This window comes from Bubalus kerabau, chromosome 9 (genome assembly GCF_029407905.1).
Source record: "Bubalus kerabau isolate K-KA32 ecotype Philippines breed swamp buffalo chromosome 9, PCC_UOA_SB_1v2, whole genome shotgun sequence".
NCBI classification, from domain to species: domain Eukaryota; kingdom Metazoa; phylum Chordata; class Mammalia; order Artiodactyla; family Bovidae; genus Bubalus; species Bubalus kerabau.
Genome location: NC_073632.1, coordinates 95625836 through 95644892, shown reverse-complemented (window position 1 = coordinate 95644892; position 19057 = coordinate 95625836). Strand labels below are relative to the sequence as shown.

At 42.4% G+C, this 19057-nt stretch overlaps 2 protein-coding genes across 2 annotated transcripts in view; one reads left to right on the top strand and one right to left on the bottom strand.

The window, feature by feature from the left end:
• The window catches only part of LOC129620148 (UL16-binding protein 3-like), a 280018-nt gene that overhangs the window by 115858 nt on the left and 145103 nt on the right, over window positions 1-19057 (top strand).
• Window positions 2934-19057, bottom strand: part of PPP1R14C (protein phosphatase 1 regulatory inhibitor subunit 14C) — an 88181-nt gene continuing 72057 nt past the window's right edge. The window contains exon 4 of the mRNA XM_055535952.1: window positions 2934-4532. Coding sequence (XP_055391927.1) covers window positions 4458-4532 — 75 coding nt within the window. The 3' untranslated portion in view covers window positions 2934-4457. The remainder of the gene's footprint in view (window positions 4533-19057) is intronic.

Genomic DNA, 19057 nt, shown 5'->3' with positions numbered 1-19057 from the left:
GAGCAGCACCCAGAGCAACACTAGGCACCAAGGAAAACACGTGGCTCCCACTCTGACCATGGAAAGGGATGAGGTCACCTCCCAGATGCTCTCCCACCTCCGTCTCCAGGTGGGGGCCTTGTGCCTGCCTGGCAATCTCTTGGCATTGACCCCTTCAGCCTGTACCCCTTGGTGTGGCTTGCACAGAGCTCATGTTCCCAGCCACTTCGTCTTCTTAGAAAGAACCAGAAATAATGACTTACTCATCTACTGTTGATCAACTGATTTCTGCACAGCACACAGCCTTTCATGGGGACTTTCATTTTGTAAATGAAAATCAAACAGCTGTGTGTAACAAGAGCTGGAAACCACATCACCCTGGGCTGCTCTTTCTCCTAAGTTTGCTTTCTCAGGAAACTGAAGAAAGGGTGCTCTGTACTTTGCTGCCAAGGCCAAACCCAGGAGCTTTTTGTTAGGGTAGAAAACAAGAAGAGCCCGGAATAGGCTGTGCCACAGCTCCAGAGCAGGCGGGGCCCCAGGTTCTCCAGTAGAAAATAAAATGAGAAATAGTGTGCTCATATCATGGCTGCCACCTATCACAACAGCACAAGCTGATGATCTGCCGTCAGACGTGGGCATTGGGTTATATAAGAATGGCCAGTGGCCCAGGCACTCAATCTGGGGACCTTAAAAAATGCCTAAGCTCTGCTTCTACCTACAGATGGAGAGGACTGTCAGGAGGCTGAGGACCCCTCCAACCACAGAGCCTCCCCACCCCACCCACCAGCTCAGGGGCCCGGCTCACTGTAGATGCAGTGAGATACTCTGATAGATGCAGATGCAGGGGCCCTACTCCTGTGTTTGGGACTGAATTTCCCCCTGTAAGAGGCAGATAAGCCTAAAGGGCTTGAATCTCAGCTCTGTAACTGTGTGATCTCAGGTAAGCTGCTTACCTTTTCTGAGTTGATTTTTTCTCACCTGTAAAATGAGACTAGCAATCCACCCCATTATATTAATGTCAGACAAAATGAGATAAGGCAGATAAACACTTAACACAGAGATCAAGAAGTGGGAGCCACTGTTACGATTGCTGTAAATGGACACCACTCCATTTAAACGTGGATTTCCAGGTGTTCAAGCAATCACTGAGCCAGAAATTGGTTCCTTTGAAGTCATTCCCCAAGTGCTGACCCTTAATTGCTCTCCAGTAGAAAATAAAATGAAATAGTTAGCGTGCTCACATCATGGTTGCCACCTGTCGTAACAGCACAAGCTGATGCCCTGCTGCCAAACGTGGGCACTGGGCTACACAAGAATGGCCAGTGGCCCGGGGTACTCAACTTGGGGACCTTAAAAATGCCTAACCTCTGCTCCTACCTACAGATTCTGATTAAGTTGGTCAGGCCTAGGGTCTAGGCATCAGCTGCTTTTAAAGCTTCGTGGGTGGTTCAAATATACACTCGGGTCTAATATGCACTCTCCAAGGTGGGAAGGAGTCAGTTTTCTCAAAGAAACATTTATCATATTTATTCAATTGGCAGACACATATTGATCCCTCTGATTGGTCATGCACAGAACCAGGGGCCTGATTTATAAGACCCAGTTCCAACCTCAAGAATCCTAGAGTCTAACAGGTGAGACAACAGGTGAATAGTCAGTGGTAATAGTGGAAACATGTCACTAGGCTGTACACACACTTAGGAAGGGTCCAACCCAGCTCTCCAGATACAGCCTGTTGGTGGAGAGGGTGTACCAGACCCAGGCAATAGTTTTTGCAAAACTTCTGAGGAAAAAAAATACAGAGAACATTTCAGACACCCCAAGGAATTCAGTAGGACCAGACATCAGTCCGAAAGGCTGAAAGAGAAGGCCGGAGAGGTAGGGACCGATTCCTTGTAGAGAAGTCAGAGGGGTTTGGGTTTTAGGTAGGGGAGTGGAGTGATCAGAGCTGTTTTGGGGAAAGATTATTCTGATTACTGGGTGGAAAACAGATCAGAGGGACATAAGACAGAACACAGGGAAGTCAATTCCAAGATAGTTGTAGCAATCACAGCAAGATTTCACCGGGACAGATTTAAGCAGTATTAGCAGAGGAAAAGCTTGGTGACTACGGATGCATTGGGACCTGGATGGGGAGGCAAGGAGAAGGTCCCAGCTTGTGGCTTGAGTGCTCCAGGGAGTCAGGTGATGCCAGGACAAGAGCAAGGCGGCGGGGGGTGAGGAGGGGGCAGGAAGTGTGTGATGTGGTAGGCCTCAGAGGCCTTCAAAGGAAAAGTTCAAAGGAAAAGATTATAACTTGGGCTGGTCAAACCTACCAGAACTCCTGTAAGTTCTGATTTTTGTGTACTCATAGAGTGTAAGGCGTTCTAACAATAATTGGAATATCTGATTAATCTGAAATCTTGAGAATATACACCAGATGGGCAAAAGGGAGTTTGAATGAAATGAAAGACGCATGGCCTGGGGGAGTGCTGGAGTAGAAGGCAGGCAGGGCCAAGGGCACAGAGTTATTTTCTGTTTCCTGCTCAAGCAAGGAGTCTGTCCCAGCTCCCCTCCTTTCACCACCTGATCTGAAGATGCCTCAGGTGAGGTCCAGGATCAAATGAACAAAAGACCTGAAAATGAAAAGCTAGCTGGTGCTTGGTACCATTGTCTGTGGCTTCTCAGGTGGCTCAGTTGTAAAGAACCCACCTGCCAATGCAGGAGGCATGGGTTAGATCCCTGGGTCTGATCCCTGGGTCAGGAAGTTCCCCTGGAGGAGGGCAAGGCAACCCACTCCAGTATTATTGCCTGGAAAATCCCATGGACAGAGAAGCCTGGCGGGCTTCAGTCTATGGGGTCGCAGAGTCGGACACAACTGAGCATATATGTGCACACACCCTTGTCTTCAGAGCATCTGACAAAGTAAAATCATCACACCCATGTTGTTTCGCAAGGCAAATGTGTAAGCAGAGTTGTAAGCAGCTTCGTTTATTCGAGTAAATAGCTTGTAAATAAATCATTGGTAAACATTACAAAATTAAATACATTTTCAAAAGCTTGCCAGTGTACATAAAATTCACAAACATAGTTCTTTTAAAAAATAAAATATGTTCAGAGCACCCTTGATATAAAATGCCTGACCCCTGTCCTCTGACAGGGCCACCTAGAGACACCTTACAGTAGGGAGGGGGGTTTCTATGGGAGGCAGTGGCGGCTTCCTGGAGGATACCAAGAGTTTCTACTCTGACCTTTGACCCCACCCACATCCAACTGCATTTTGATCCTTCTCCAAGGAGCCGGTATAGAACTGAGAGGGGCTCAGCAGGTGCCCCAGGCTCAGCTCCAAGCAAAGGGATCGGATCAGGGTGCACAATTAGGGCTAGAGTCCTCACCACAAGCCACTGAGAGAAGCCAGAAAGGAAATCTCTACCACACTTCCAAACCAGCCAATGCTCCTGCATCGACTTTCTCCAGAGGAGCTGAGGTTTTCTCAGTTGTACACCAGCTCATCGCTCAGCTCACCCACTCTGGTCCGATGCCCTCCAGGCACAGAAATGCCCAGATCTACTTCTAAGGAGGAAGATATTGAATCTGCTCACTTCCTTATGACCTGCTTTCATGGAGAGAGAATAATATATGGTATTTGGTAGAAAGCACAGAATGAATTGCTACACGGCACTTTCTGGTTCCACCGCCAAACACCCCTCAGACAGTATGAACATTTCTCGAGAAATTCAAATAGTCATTCAAAGAAAGGATTCAGAAAACTTTAAAATACCACAAATGAGGCAATAAGTACATGAACTGGCAAAGCATCCCGATTAACAGAATAATACAAAGTCCATAAATTAAGCCCTTGACCAACTCCACATTGTCATAGTGTAGCTCATTAAAATAACGGATACGCTGAGTTCTTTTCACTTTGGTGCAGAAAGTGAACATTGGCGGTCTCCAGCACTCACATGAAGAAGACCTAGTGGCCTCTTGAAAACACACATGCCATGACCTCCAATTAAAGGATGACCACAAGTTTATTCCATCCGTGTGAAATAAAACTCACATCCACATTTTAACTTAGTTGCCTGTAGATATATACAAGTACAAGAAATTCGACCTTTGTGTCAAATGTACAACTCAAGAAAAAAGTCTTACCAAACTAGCTGTAAGAAAACCATCATCCCTGTATCATTAGGTCCTTAACATCTGGTTTCTCCAAGAAGATGCTGCCTAGTCCAGCCCCTCCTTGCGTGTCTGCCTGATTTGATGCTCTCTGGTTGGGCTGAAGCCAGAGTCTGTGATATCTTTGCTATTAAAATATTACACCAACCAAACCTTTAAAAACCAAAAAAGGAACACTCTTGAATAAATGTCTAATAGATACAACCCCTCCCCACCCCCAAAAAAGTTGCTCATAAGGACAACAGTTCTTTAAGAAAAGTCTTCGTGAAGTCCAAATTCCTTCCTGGGTCTCCAGCAGAGTTCCACCTAGGCTGGACTTATGCAGCCTTCTTCTGTGGGGGGCTCAACTTCCTCATGCCTCTTATCCGAGAGAGCAGCTCCTTAATGAACTCCTAAAAGAGATCAGAAGAAGTTATTATGAGAGAGTCACTATTCAAATAAGGGTTTAAAATCTGCTTGAAGTCACTGAAGTCAACTGCAGCTAACCTTAATTGATGAGCTTGGTTGGGTGTGTTAACCCAACTGGCACAGTATAGGACATTTTTAAACAAATGAAGATACTTAAACTTCTCACCATCCTGCCTTCTCACTGCTGTACTCTCTTTAAAGAAAAAACCAAGCTGCCTTCACTCATTGACATTATCTACTTGGCCCCTGAAGGCCTATGTGGTTTAGATCAATGCTTTGCAAACTTCACGAAATCTTTAACACTTGCTTACAACTCACCAGGGAAATGTGTGGATTCTGAAGGAATAAGTCTGGTTGGGGCTGAATATTTTGCATTTCCAACTGGCCACCAAATGATGCCAGCATTAGTCTATGAACCTCACTTGAAATAGTTAAACTAGACCCGTGGTTTTCAAACTTGAGTGCACATCAAATCACAGGCGGGAAAGAGGGCTTATTAAATAAATTCCAGAGTGCTGGGCCCACTCCCCCAGAGTTTCTGATTCAGTAGATATAGGCTGTGGCCTGAGAACTTGCATTTCTGACAAGCTTCCAGGTGATACCTATGCTTCTGGTCTCAGGATCTTACTGAGAACCATGGGTCTAGATCGTAATAGAAGTCTCTTGACTTTTTTGGACTGCAAATCACAGTTTGAAAAGAAAAACAAGACACATTGATATTTACAATCCAGTACATACAAAAATTCAACATTCAGAAAACGAAGATCATGGCATCCGGTCCCATCACTTCATGGGAAATAGATGGGGAAACAGTGGAAACAGTGTCAGACTTTATTTTTTTGGGTTCCAAAATCACTGCAGATGGTGACTGCAGCCATGAAATTAAAAGACACTTACTCCTTGGAAGGAAAGTTATGACCAACCTAGACAGCATATTCAAAAGAAGAGACATTACTTTGCCAACAAAGGTTTGTCTAGTCAAGGCTATGGTTTTTCCTGTGGTCATGTATGGATGCGAGAGTTGGACTGTGAAGAGGGCTGAGGGCTGAAGAATTGATGCTTTTGAACTGTGGTGTTGGAGAAGACTCTTGAGAGCCCCTTGGACAGCAAGGAGATCCAACCAGTCCATTCTGAAGGAGATCAGCCCTGGGATTTCTTTGGAAGGAATGATGCTAAAGCTGAAACTCCAGTACTTTGGCCACCTCATGCGAAGAGTTGACTCATTGGAAAAGACTCTGATGCTGGGAGGGATTAGGGGCAAGAGGAGAAGGGGACGACAGAGGATGAGATGGCTGGATGGCATCACTGACTCGATGGACATGAGTCTGAGTGAACTCCGGGAGTTGGTGATGGACAGAGAGGCCTGGCGTGCTGAGATTCATGGGGTCGCAAAGAGTCGGACACGACTGAGCGACTGATCTGATCTGACATTCAAAAATACATCTGAAATAAAAACTTAAAGAATGAACACTTACTGTATGCCACACACTCTTTTTTATTTCACTCTAATTTCATTCAAAACATAATACTGGGGAAGACCCACTAAAATGATGTTGTGACTATTCATGGATCAGAACCAAAGAACAATCTAGAATAGTTCTCACTTTAAGCCATTAGCAATCTTTTGTTGTTGCCTCATGTATTAAAGTTTCTGCTTACTAAATAAGTCGCATTTATTAGATAATAATTACTTTGTCTTCCTTTTTTAGATTTGTTGAAACAAAGCTGACAGCCAATCAGACTTTCTGATCAGCAAGGGACAGCCAGTGAGTGACAGAACTGTGCATAGCACGGACATCCCGGAGTAAAAACGTGAAGGAGACTTCCTTTCCTTTAAGACCTCTGAAAAACAGCTCTCAGACAATCACCCACCAATTACAACTTCCAGCCATAGCTCCCAGACTAAATGGTCCCTGTGCTTCCATCCAGCTCTAAAACATAATATGTTTAAACACTTAATATATGATGAGCTGCCATGATTTCTTTTTTAATAATCTTTTTGCTAATATGAAAGTTACATGTTCTTTTTCTAGAAAACCTAGAAAATATAAACCAACCAGAATTACTCTTCAGAACGAACCACTATTAACATATTTTCTTCTATGGAAATCATTTTTACCCAATTAAGATTATGCTATATGAATATATCCTTTATTTGCACTTAGCATTGTGTGTGTGTGTTAGTCACTCAGTCATGTCCAGCTCTTTGTGACCCCACGGACTCTGACTCCAGCCCACCAGGCTCCTTTGTCCATGGAATTTTCCAGGTAAGAATACTGGAGTGGGTAGCCATTCCCTTCTCCAGGGGATCTTCCCAACCCAGGGATTGAACCCAGGTCTCCTGCATTGCAGGCAGATTCTTTATTATCTGAGCCACCAGGAAAGCCCACACTTAGCAGCATGTCAAGTCTTTCCCCCACAACATTAAATGGTCTTTTTAAAAATTAATCTTAATAGTTATACAGTCCTTTATTATATGGATGCTCTATAATGTTTAATTCCTCCATCACTGGATATTTGGTTGGTTTCTGGCTTTTCAAAAGTATAAACAATGCCACAATTAACATCTTTGTGTATAAATCTCTGTATACAATTTGGATTATTCCCTTTGGAGAGCTATTCTGTAGTAGGTCAAAGGACATAAACATTTTAATCACCACCATTTCTGAACTTGGACAGAAAACATAAATATGGGTATGACTAGCACTGATCTAAATGGCTTTCAACTAAAAACAAAAACAAACGAAAAACCCTAAAAATCTTGTGATCTATACATAGTTATAGCAACCTAGTACACAGAGATGCAAGACTGAAACAAAAGCTTCACATAAAAATACAACTCTTACTATGTGTAAGATATTTTCTATTTTACTCTATTTTGAAAAAAATACAGATCAAGATCACTTAATGGTTACCATGCATAGTTTGAAAACACAGGAATCTAGACCAAGGTTATTCAATACATTAACCCCTAACCACATGTGGCTATTTCAATTTAAACTAATTAAAACAAATAAAAATTAAAATTCACTTCCTTGGTCACACAAGCCACATTTCAAACACTCAGTTGCCATATATAATATGTTAAACTAGCTAATGGTTATCATATTGAACAGCAGGATTTTTCCATCATCTCAGAAAATTCTATTGAACTGCTCAAGATGACAATACTTGGAATTACAAAACTAGATGCAAAAACCTTGGAGAAAAGTGCAAATAGAGAGGAAAAAAAGGCCAAAGACCAAGGGCAGAGGCCCTCTAACAAGTGAGATCTGGCAAAGGCTTGAAGCCAGCAAAGGAGACTGAAAAAGAGGAACCAATGAAATTAGGGGAAATTCAAGAAAATGTTCTGGGTTTTTTAAAAAAAATTTTTTTAAATTGAAGTTTAGTTGATTTACAATATTGCAAAGAAAGTTCTGGTTAAGAAGCCAAAGGAATTACTGATGAGAGATTAAGTCAAAGACAAAGCTATTGAATTAGGCAAGAAAGGGGCCATTGTGTCCTGGAGGAGAGAAATTTTAATAGAATGGTTGGGATGGAAGCTCTTAACACTGAAAGGACCCCAGGGACTCTTTTTGTAAACAGCTTCACTAAAATATAATTGATATGCCACAAAATACACATAGTTGAAGTATACAACTACTATGAGCATCCGCACAATGAATATAATGGACATGTCTAATACCTCCAGCTGATTTTCCCTTTCCTTGTAATCCTCCCTTCCTACCCCTATTCCTCCTGCCCCAGGGAAACACTGATCTGTTTTCTGTCATTCTAGATTTATTTGCATTTTCTAGAGTTTTCTATAAATACAATTATAACACTCTATACTTTTTAGTCTGGCTTCTGTAGCTCAGCAAAACTATTTTGAGGTTCAGTCATACTGCTGCATGTATTAATAGTTTATTCCTACTTTGTTGCCAATTGGCATACCACTTTAGAGAAGTATCACAGTTTGTTTACCTAGTCACCTGTTGACGGGAATTTGAGTTATTCCCACTTTGGGGCTATTATGGATAAAGTTGCTTAAAAACATAAATGTTAGAGAGAGTATGGAGAAAAAGGAATCCCCTTGTACTGTTGGTGGGAATGTAAACTGATACAGCCAGTATGGAGAACAGTATGGAGATTTCTTCAAAAACTAGGAGTAAAACCACCATGTGATCCAACAATACCACTACCAGGCATATACCCTGAGGAAGCCATAACCGAAAAACAGACACATGTACCCCCAGTGTTCACTGCAGCACTCTTTACTATAGCTAGGACATGGAGGCAACCTAGATGTTCATCAACAGATGAATGGATAAAGAAGTTTTAGTACATATATACCATGAAATATTACCCAGTCATAAAAAGGAACGCACTTGAGTCAGCTCTGATGGGGTGGATGAACCTAGAGCCTATTATATGGAGTGAAGTAAGTCAGAAAGAGAAAAACAAATACTGTACATTAACAAATACATATGGATTCTGGAAAGATGGTACTGATGAACTTATTTTCAGAGCAGCAGTGGTGATGCAGACATAGAGAACAGACTTATGGACATGGTGGGGGAAGGAGAGGGAGGGATGAACTGAAAGAGTAACACTGAAACACTGCAGTCGCTTGGACGGCAAGGAGATCCAACCAGTCCATCTTAAAGGAGATCAGTCCTGAATATTCATTGGAAAGACTGATGCTGAAGCTGAAGCTCCAATACTTTGGCCATCTGATGCGAAGAACTGACTCACAGGAAAAGATCCTGATGCTGGGAAAGATTGAGGGCAGAAGGAGAAGGGGATGACAGAGGATGAGGTGGTTGGATGGCATCACCGACTTGATGGACATGAGTTTGAGCAAGCTCCAGGAGTTGGTGATGGACAGGGAAGCCTGGAGTGCTGCAGTCCACGGGGTTGCAAAGAGATGGACACGATTAAGCGACTGAACTGAACTGAACACTGAACGTATACACTGCCATATGTAAAATAGATGGCCAGTGGGAATTTGCTGTATGATGCTGGGAGCTCAAATCCAGTGCTCTGTGACAACCTGGAGGGGTAGGATGGGGTGGGAGGTGGAAGGGGAGGTTCAAGAGGGAGGGGACATATGTATACTTATGGCTGATTCATGTTGCTATATGGCAGAAATTAACACAATATTGTAAAGCAATTAAAAAAATAGAAAACTACACAAATCATAAAAAAAAGTTGCTAAAAACATCATGTACATGAAATATGCTTCCTCTTATTTTGGGTAAATACCTAGGAGTATAACAGCTGAGGCACTGATCTATTTATGTGTCTATCCTTACACCAATAAGGAAAGTGTAGATTTTTATAATGTCTTAAAATTAGATAATGTTAATCAGCCACATTTATTAATCTTTTTCAAAACTATTCTAGGTCCTTTAAATTTCCTTAATAATTTTAGAATTGTTTTGCTTGTAAATGCCTACCAGTGAAAACTGGCTGGGTTTTCATTGAGAGTGCATTAAATCTATAGATCAATTTGGAGATAACTGACATCTTAACAATAATAAATCTTCTCACCCATGAAAATGGTGTATCTCTGTACCCATTTAAGCCTTGTTTAAGCAACATTTTTGGTTTTCAATGTACAAATATTACACATCTTCTGTCAGATTTATTCCTAAGTATTTAATATTGTTGATGTTATTGTGAGTGGTGTGGATTTATTTCAATTTTGATTGTTGTTAGCATATAGAAATACAATAGATTTTTATATATTTATCTTGTAACCTGCAAGTTTGCTGAACTCATTATTTCTGGTAACTTTTGGGTACATTATTGGATTTTCTACATAGACAATCAAGCTGTCTGTTAATAAAGACAGCCTTAGTGAATAGCAGAAGAGGGAATAAATATGTTACAGTATATTGTAATATAATAATGTTCTTGCCTTCTTTGGGAAAGACCCATGTTTGCAGTGCTTACATTCACTTGAGACTCCAAATAACTTAATTTGGGGAGAGAAGAGGAGCTTCACCTAACTTCTTTGCAGTTCAGTTCAGTTCAGTTCAGTCGCTCAGTCGTGTCCAACTCTTTGCGACCCCCTGAATCATAGAACGCCAGGCCTCCCTGTCCGTCACCAACTCCCGGAGTACACTCAGACTCATGTCCATCGAGTCAGTGATGCCATCCAGCCATCTCATCCTCTGTCGTCCTCTTCTCCTCCTGACTCCAATCCCTCCCAGCATCAGAGGCTTTTCCAATGAGTCAACTCTTCGCATCAGGTGGCCAAAGTACTGGAGTTTCAGCTTTAGCATCATTCCTTCCAAAGAAATCCCAGGACTGATCCCCTTCAGAATGGACTGGTTGGATCTCCTTGCAGTCCGAGGGACTCTCAAGAGTCTTCTCCAACACCACAGTTCAAAAGCATCAATTCTTCGGCGCTCAGCTTTCTTTACAGTCCAACTTGCACATCCATACATGACCACAGGAAAAACCATAGCCTTGACTAGAACCTTCGTTGGCAAAGTAATGTCTCTTCTTTTGAATATACTGTCTAGGTTGGTCATAACTTTCCTTCCAAGGAGTAAGCGTTTTTTAATTTCATGGCTGCAGTCACCATCTGTAGTGATTTTGGAGCCCAGAAAAATAAAGTCTGACACTGTTTCCACTGTTTCCCCGTCTATTTTCCATGAAGTGATGGGACCGGATGCCATGATCTTCGTTTTCTGAATGTTGAGCTTTAAGCCAACTTTTTCACTCTCCACTTTCACTTTCATCAAGAGGTTTTTTAGTTCCTCTTCACTTTCTGCCATAAGAGTGGTGTCATCTGCATATCTGAGGTTATTGATATTTCTCCCAGAAATCTTGATTCCAGCTTGTGTTTCTTCCAGCCCAGCGTTTCTCATGATGTACTCTGCATAGAAGTTAAATAAGCAGGGTGACAATATACAGCCTTGGCGTACTCCTTTTCCTATTTGGAACCAATCTGTTGTTCCATGTCCAGTTCTAACTGTTGCTTCCTGACCGGCATACAAATTTCTCAAGAGGCAGATCAGGTGGTCTGGTATTCCCATCTCTTTCAGAATTTTCCACAGTTGATTGTGATCCACACAGTCAAAGGCTTTGGCATAGTCAATAAAGCAGAAATAGATATTTTTCTGGAACTCTCTTGCTTTTTCCATGATCCAGTGGATGTTGGCAATTGGATCTCTGGTTCCTCTGCCTTTTCTAAAACCAGCTTGAACATCAGGAAGTTCACAGGTCACATATTGCTGAAGCCTGGCTTGGAGAATTTTGAGCATTACTTTACTAGCGTGTGAGATAAGTGCAATTGTGCAGTAGTTGGAGCATTCTTTGGCATTGCCTTTCTTTGGGATTGGAATGAAAACTGACCTTTTCCAGTCCTGTGGCCACTGCTGAGCTTTCCAAATTTGCTGGCATATTGAGTACAGCACTTTCATAGCATCATCTTTCAGGATTTGAAAGTGCTCCACTGGAATTCCATCACCTCCACTAGCTTTGTTTGTAGTGATGCTTTCTAAGGCCCACTTGACTTCACATTCCAGGATGTCTGGCTCTAGGTCAGTGATTACACCATCGTGATTATCTGGGTCGTGAAGATCTTTTTTGTACAGTTCTTCTGTGTATTCTTGCCATCTCTTCTTAATATCTTCTGCTTCTGTTAGGTCCATACCATTTCTGTCCTTTATCAAGCCCATCTTTGCATGAAAGTTTCCTTTGGTATCTCTAATTTTCTTGAAGAGATCTCTAGTCTTTCCCATTCTGTTGTTTTCCTCTATTTCTTTGCATTGATCACTGAAGAAGGCTTTCTTATCTCTTCTTGCTATTCTTTGAAACTCTGCATTCAGATGCTTAGATCTTTCCTTTGCTCCTTTGCTTTTAGCTTCTCTTCTTTTCACAGCTATTTGTAAGGCCTCCCCAGACAGCCATTTTGCTTTTTTGTATTTCTTTTCCATGGGAATGGTCTTGATCCCTGTCTCCTGTACAATGTCATGAACCTCATTCCATAGTTCATCAGGCACTCTATCTATCAGATCTAGGCCCTTAAATCTATTTCTCACTTTCACTGTATAATCATAAGGTATTTGATTTAGGTCATATCTGAATGGTCTAGTGGTTTTCCCCACTTTCTTCAGTTTCAGTCTGAATTTGGCAATAAGGAGTTCATGATCTGAGCCACAGTCAGCTCCTGGTCTTGTTTTTGCTGACTGTACAGAGCTTCTCCACCTTTGGCTGCAAAGAATATAATCAATCTGATTTCGGTGTTGACCATCTGGTGATGTTAACACTTAGTATTTGAGGGGCCTTTATTTGGCAAGCAGAGTGGTAAGTGAGTAACACACTATTTTAGGAAGATAAGCCTGGACAGTTCAAAAATGTTAAATTTTGGAATTCTTTAACTCTTAAAAGTCAGCCCATTCTTAAGGAGATCAGCCCTGGGATTTCTTTGGAGGGAATGATGCTGAAGCTGAAACTCCAGTACTTTGGCCACCTGATGCGAAGAGTTGACTCATTGGAAAAGCCTCTGATGCTGGGAGGGATTGGGGGCAGGAGGAGAAGAGGACGACAGAGGATGAGATGGCTGGATGGCATCACTGACTCGATGGACGTGAGTCTGAGTGAACTCCGGGAGTTGGTGATGGACAAGGAGGCCTGGCGTTCTGCGATTCATGGGGTCGCAAAGAGTTGGACACGACTGAGCGACTGAACTGAACTGAACTAAAAGTCAGCAGAGTCTGATAGAAAGTTCTGTTGCCAAGGTGCCCACTGAAATTCACAAGGAATTCCAGAAGACACTTGAGTGGGGGTAGAGAGACACACGAGACTATAAAGCAATATAGTCTCATGACCTGAGAGACCCAGAGACCTTTCTAGGTTTCCTATGAGGTGAAGACATAATGACTAAGATAATAGCCTTTTCTTTCTTTCTTTTTTCACCATTCTCAAATAAATAGTAGATTTTCTAACGAGTGGAAAGCAGATGCGCATAAGAATCTAGTGTCTTAACAAACAGATCCATGTCCGTTTCTAATGTAGTCATGAATTATAGTAAAGAGGATTATTTACATTTAAACAATGTTACTGCACAGGAATGCAATAAAAATGAATAAACTAGAGCCTTCTGTATGAGCATGGACAAATCTCAGAAGTCTCATTTTGGGCACAATAAGCAGGCTGAAGAAGAAAAATTACAAAGTATCATTTGTATAAAGGATTCAAGATAATCCCTGCGCACACTTCTCACTCCTACTTGGCTGCAAGAATCCAACTCCTTCTTGTTTTCCTAGCACGGTGCATAATACAGGAGGTGCTCAGCAAAGGTTTGTAAAGCCAAGAAATATGTACATGAGGCAATTAATCCACACAGCGAGGCATTAAAGTGAAGCAGCAGGAAGAGAAAACATGAGAATCTTTGTGTTTCAGTGGAGGAGGCTGGAACGGTACAAAGTATCAATGGGCCCCAGCTACTCTGGAGGAAGGTTCCAGAGTTCTCCTTTCAGTACCGGAACACTAGGCCTCCTGGGAGAGCTAGGGAAGAGGAGGAACACTTCGGGGAGAGTGGAGCCTAGGATGCTGGAGGTGGGGAGGGCAGCGAATGGAGGAGAGGTGTGCACAAGCACACACACAGAAGAGATCAAAGAACAAAAGAAAGAAAAGAAACATCTCCAGTGACCCTGGAAACCTGACTCAATGACAAGCGGCCACCGGATTTACGGAGAGACTCCTAGGAAAGAAAAGGCAAAGCAGGCTTCTGAGGGGACCTGGCAGCTTCGTGAAAACAGAAGGTCCCTCCTTGCTCTGGAGTTTGGGCGGTGTGGGCTGGCACGGAGCATGGCCTTGCAGTGGCCACACTCTGAGCTCTCGTTCCTAATCCCTCCTGGGCCCCGTGGCTTTCAGCTGCCACCCCCTCTTGCCTGCTGGGGTCTGTGCCAGAGGCGGCAGATGGATGTGTGTTTTGCAATTATCACCAGAGCCAGGCGTCTGCAGCCCTTCCCTAGTCGCTCAAAGCGGTTCATCTGTTAGTGATGACACCGCGCTGCTCTGGGTGGGTCCATCAGAAAGCGGGAGAAAGAGAAATCTGGGTGTCACTACAGACGGCTGCTGTGTGCATGACTAAGCTGCACTCACTCATGTCGCTCTTTCAAGTGTTTCAAGTCATTGGAAAAGATAAACAAGATATATGGATATTATGACGCAGCCCCTTGATGAGAAATATTTCCCGACAAACAGATTTTTCCAAAGAAATGCTTAAAACTGCCGCTTGGTGGATGATGTCACCAATGAGAACAATTGTGTGCAACATGCAAGTTCTGACAAAGGGCGCCCAGCAGAACTCTGGAGGCTTTACCTGCTTGTCCAAAAAATACCACCCACCCTTTAGGTGGCATGAAGAGAAACAGCAGGGGAGGATTCTGAAGGCTGGAACCCATGAGGATCAGTAACTTCCTGTGTGCCTCCTCTTTGTCACCCCAATCACTGCACCAAGCATTTCCTAAAAAGGCACATTTGGGGACCATCTGTCCCTGAGCCTCGCTGCCAAATGACGGCAAATCAAGTCAACTTGCACCTGTATTATATAGCTACCTGACACTCCTTCCAAAAAGCCTGGCATTCAACAGATGACATGGGAATCAGGCAAGTTGTGATTGGTAGAGATGGAAGAATTTCATTTTTTTTAATCGACATGTAATTGACATATAACATATTAGTTTCAGGTATACGACATAATGGGCTTCTCTCGTAGCACAGTCGGTAAAGAATCTGCCTGCAATGCAGGAGACCCGGGTTTGATTCCTGGGTTGGGAAAATCCTCTGCAGAAGGAAATGGCAACCCACTCCAGTATTCTTGCCTAGAGAATCCCATGGACAGAGGAGCCTGGCAGGCTACAGTCCATGGGATTGCAAGAGTGGACACGACTTAGCAACTAAATCACCATACGACATAATACATGAATATATTGCAAAATAATCATGACAGTAAGTCTAGTTAACATCCATCACCACAGTTACAATTTTTTCTCTTAGCAACTTTCAAATATACAAAACAGCACTGTGAATCATAGTTACCAGGCTCTATGAGAAGAATTTCAAGATCCAGCAAAGATTAGATATGTGAGAACAATGGAAGGGTAGGCAGTACATACCTCTTCTTAAACATGATGGCAACACCTGAAAACTATTACAAATGGCAAAATGTCCCCCCTCAATGAAACAGCTAAGCATTTAAAAACCACACTGCAAACTTTCATTGGCTTGACTATCCGGATCGCACAGGATGCCAAAGGGGCAGGCAGTGAATCCGAGCCCATCCCTGTGTGACCCTGGGCTTGGCTCTCCTCAGTCACTGGCATTATTCAGCAGCACCAGTGCCTTCATCACTCATCACTGAAATACTTCATTCACTTCTCCGTCTTTTGGAGAGGAGGAGGAGGGGAGAGGGTTTATCTTCAGAGAAGTTCATTTGCAGACAAGGCCACACCAGAACTGATCCTATTTTTCATGATCCGAAGAGAGGCTTATGAATCTGTTTTGGGTGAGGGTTTGTGCCTGCTGTGCTTATAATGACTTCTGCCAACGTAAATTCCTGAAGGTCTTAACTGCATCCTGGTTCCCCCTTCTTTAACTTAAAAACCACTGACACTATTTTGTCCATTTATTTCCTTGACTATCCACCATTAAAGATTAATTTGCTCTGCTGATGAGAGCAGTCTCATGAATCTATTTTAGAGACACAGACCACTGCTCTTAGATTAATTTATTTTGTACCCAAATTCTAACCTTTTTGTATATGCAGCAGAACAGTTCATTTGCTCTCACCAGATCCAACCTAACTGGCATTTAATCCTTCCTTCACTTACTAATGGGTTTCTCACACACCATACACCCGAAATTCATTCCACAAAAAGTCCACATAAGTAACCCAACTCCAGTAAATAATCAGTGGACTAAACTCAGCAGAATTATAATTTCCCACTTCATAATCCCTAAGAAAACTAATTTCATCAAGGGTCCCATTATCAATGAAGGGCAATATTATTTAGTACAAACACCTGAATCTTGTCTAAAGGAAAGAAATCCATTTCTAAATTGTTTTGAGACTTGTGTGATTGTGACTCCCTTTGCTGAAGATATAGAAATAAAAAATCATGTGTCAAATTGCCTTTAACATAGTTTTTCTCCTGCCCAGATAAATCTAAACACAAGAAGAGAACATAAAGCTGATTTAAATATAGGGCTGATCAGCTTTTAAAACATGATCATGGTGTCACATGATGATTCATTTTGAATTTAATAGAAAAAGAAAAGGCCATAAAAGCACAATCAATCCCTGGAAAATGCCAACTGTTTAAAGTCACTGTCCTTTAAAGCCTCTACCTCCTCCACTGAGTCTTTTATAAAATAATAATCATTAATGTCTTGGGGGAGGGGGCCCATCCAATGGCAAGATGCATGCGGTTCTTCCAGCAAAGCCAAAAAATAAAATAAATAAATAAATCTTCTTTAAAAATGGGTCCAAAAGTCAGCTCCAACACATCCTGGCTCTTTCTTCCTGGGCAGAAGAGGCCTGGAGCCTAAAGAGCCCTAATGAAAGTGTGTGGACAACTGACATACTGGGACTAAAATCCTTTTGGCCACTAGATAAAGCTTCCCATGTTTCTGGCTAATAAATCTGAACTCTTTATGATCTACCTGCCTAATTACTCTAACACATAATTAGGCTCTCGTAGCCAATGGCTCCAACCGCTAGAATGTCGTTCCTATCTGACTCCGGTCTTTCTTTGTAATTTCCCAATTCTCACTTTTCAGAAACATCATTCTGAAGGTGACAGTTTTCGAAGGGTAGATTTCAACTCATTAATCTCACATTCAAGTTCTACTCCTCTTCCCAGACCCAAACAGCAGTCTTTTTTGAGGAAATCCTGTGAGAAGCCAGATGAAAAGTTTTCCCTGCATGCAGGCTCTCAGATCCATTAAACAAGCAAAATGGTGGCCTCCTCGGCTTTTTCCAGCAAAGTACAGATACCCTAAAATCACTGTCCATTCAGCAATTTGATTTCTAACTTAGAGAACCATGGGATAAGCTTACACCCTGGCATTTCTGTCTTTTTATCCCTATTTAAAATTTTTTGAGTATTGAAGTTATCACCATAGGTGGCTGTGGCCTTTTAAAAGATTGTTCTTATTTTCTATTTATTATTTAATGTTTATTTATTCTGGCTGCACTGGGTCTTAGTTTTGGCACGTGGGATCTAGTTCCCTGACCAGGGATGGAACCCGTGTCCCCTGCATTGGGAGTGTGGAGGCTTAGCCACTGGACCACCAGGGAAGTCCCTAAGAGATTGTTTTTAAACTGGATGCACATGTTTGCCACCCCTCTCTAAGTCCCTAGATTATAGAAATCTTCTATAAATATTTGTTGAACGGATGAACAAAGAGAATATAGCGAAACACCAAGCCAAGCCTCCTCCAGTCACTCACACCAACTCTCCTAGTTTACACTTTCTTTCTGTTGCAGTCAGCTCAGTAATCAGGGCTGGGAGTACTTCCATGTACGCATAAACTGAACAATATTTAAATGACAGATTAAGATACTAAATGGTAGGTGTGAGTAGGAAGGTGACAATGGCCAGCACCAAAGCCTATCAGAAATGTAAGATGCAGTCACTGTGACATCAAAGCAAGGAAAGAGAATCTGCCTTGTTACCCACCAACACACGATGAACAACAGAGCAGGCCTGTCCTTCTGAAAACACTACTCAATTCCCATTTGCAAACAGTAATTAGACATCCTTCTTCTGTACCGTCACATGCGGCATAACATTTCCATGACCCAGCCGACTACGGGGATCAAAGATGCCTCTCACCGCCTACTCACAGACTGAGTCATCCTGCATGAACCTCTCATACATATCAATGGACAGACACTGATCGCTAAGAGACGCTAAAGTCACTGCTCCCCGCTAGCCTGGCTAGTTAGCCTTGACATCCCCATCCTTGATTTCTACAAAGCCCACTGCGTGCGTGTTCAGTGGCTCAGTCATGTTCAACTCGTTGCAACCCCATGGGCTGTAGACTACCAGGCTCCTCTGTCTATAGGATTTTCCAGGCAAGAATACCGGAGTAGGTTGCCATTTCCTACTCCAGGGGATCTTCCTAATCCAGAGATTGAACATGTGTCTCCTGCATCTCCTGCGTTGGCATGTGGATTCTTTACCACTGAGCCACCTGGGAAGCCCTACAAAGTCCACTTGCATCCTTCAAATCCAAGTAATAATCAAAGCAAAATTACTTATTTTCTTCATGTTTTACATAGAAATATCCTTTTTGTACCTATTTTCTGTCCTATTTTCTACCTATCAGCTCTATGTTAGTATCAACTACATCAGAAATGGCATCTATTGAAGTGGAAAAAATGAAAGCACCATTCTGACTAGTCAATCAGTAATCCATTAGTGTGGGGACTTCAATTATACTGCTGTGTTTTCTAAAGGGCCCCAGTCAAGAAAGATTTAAATGTCAAGAGTCCACAGTT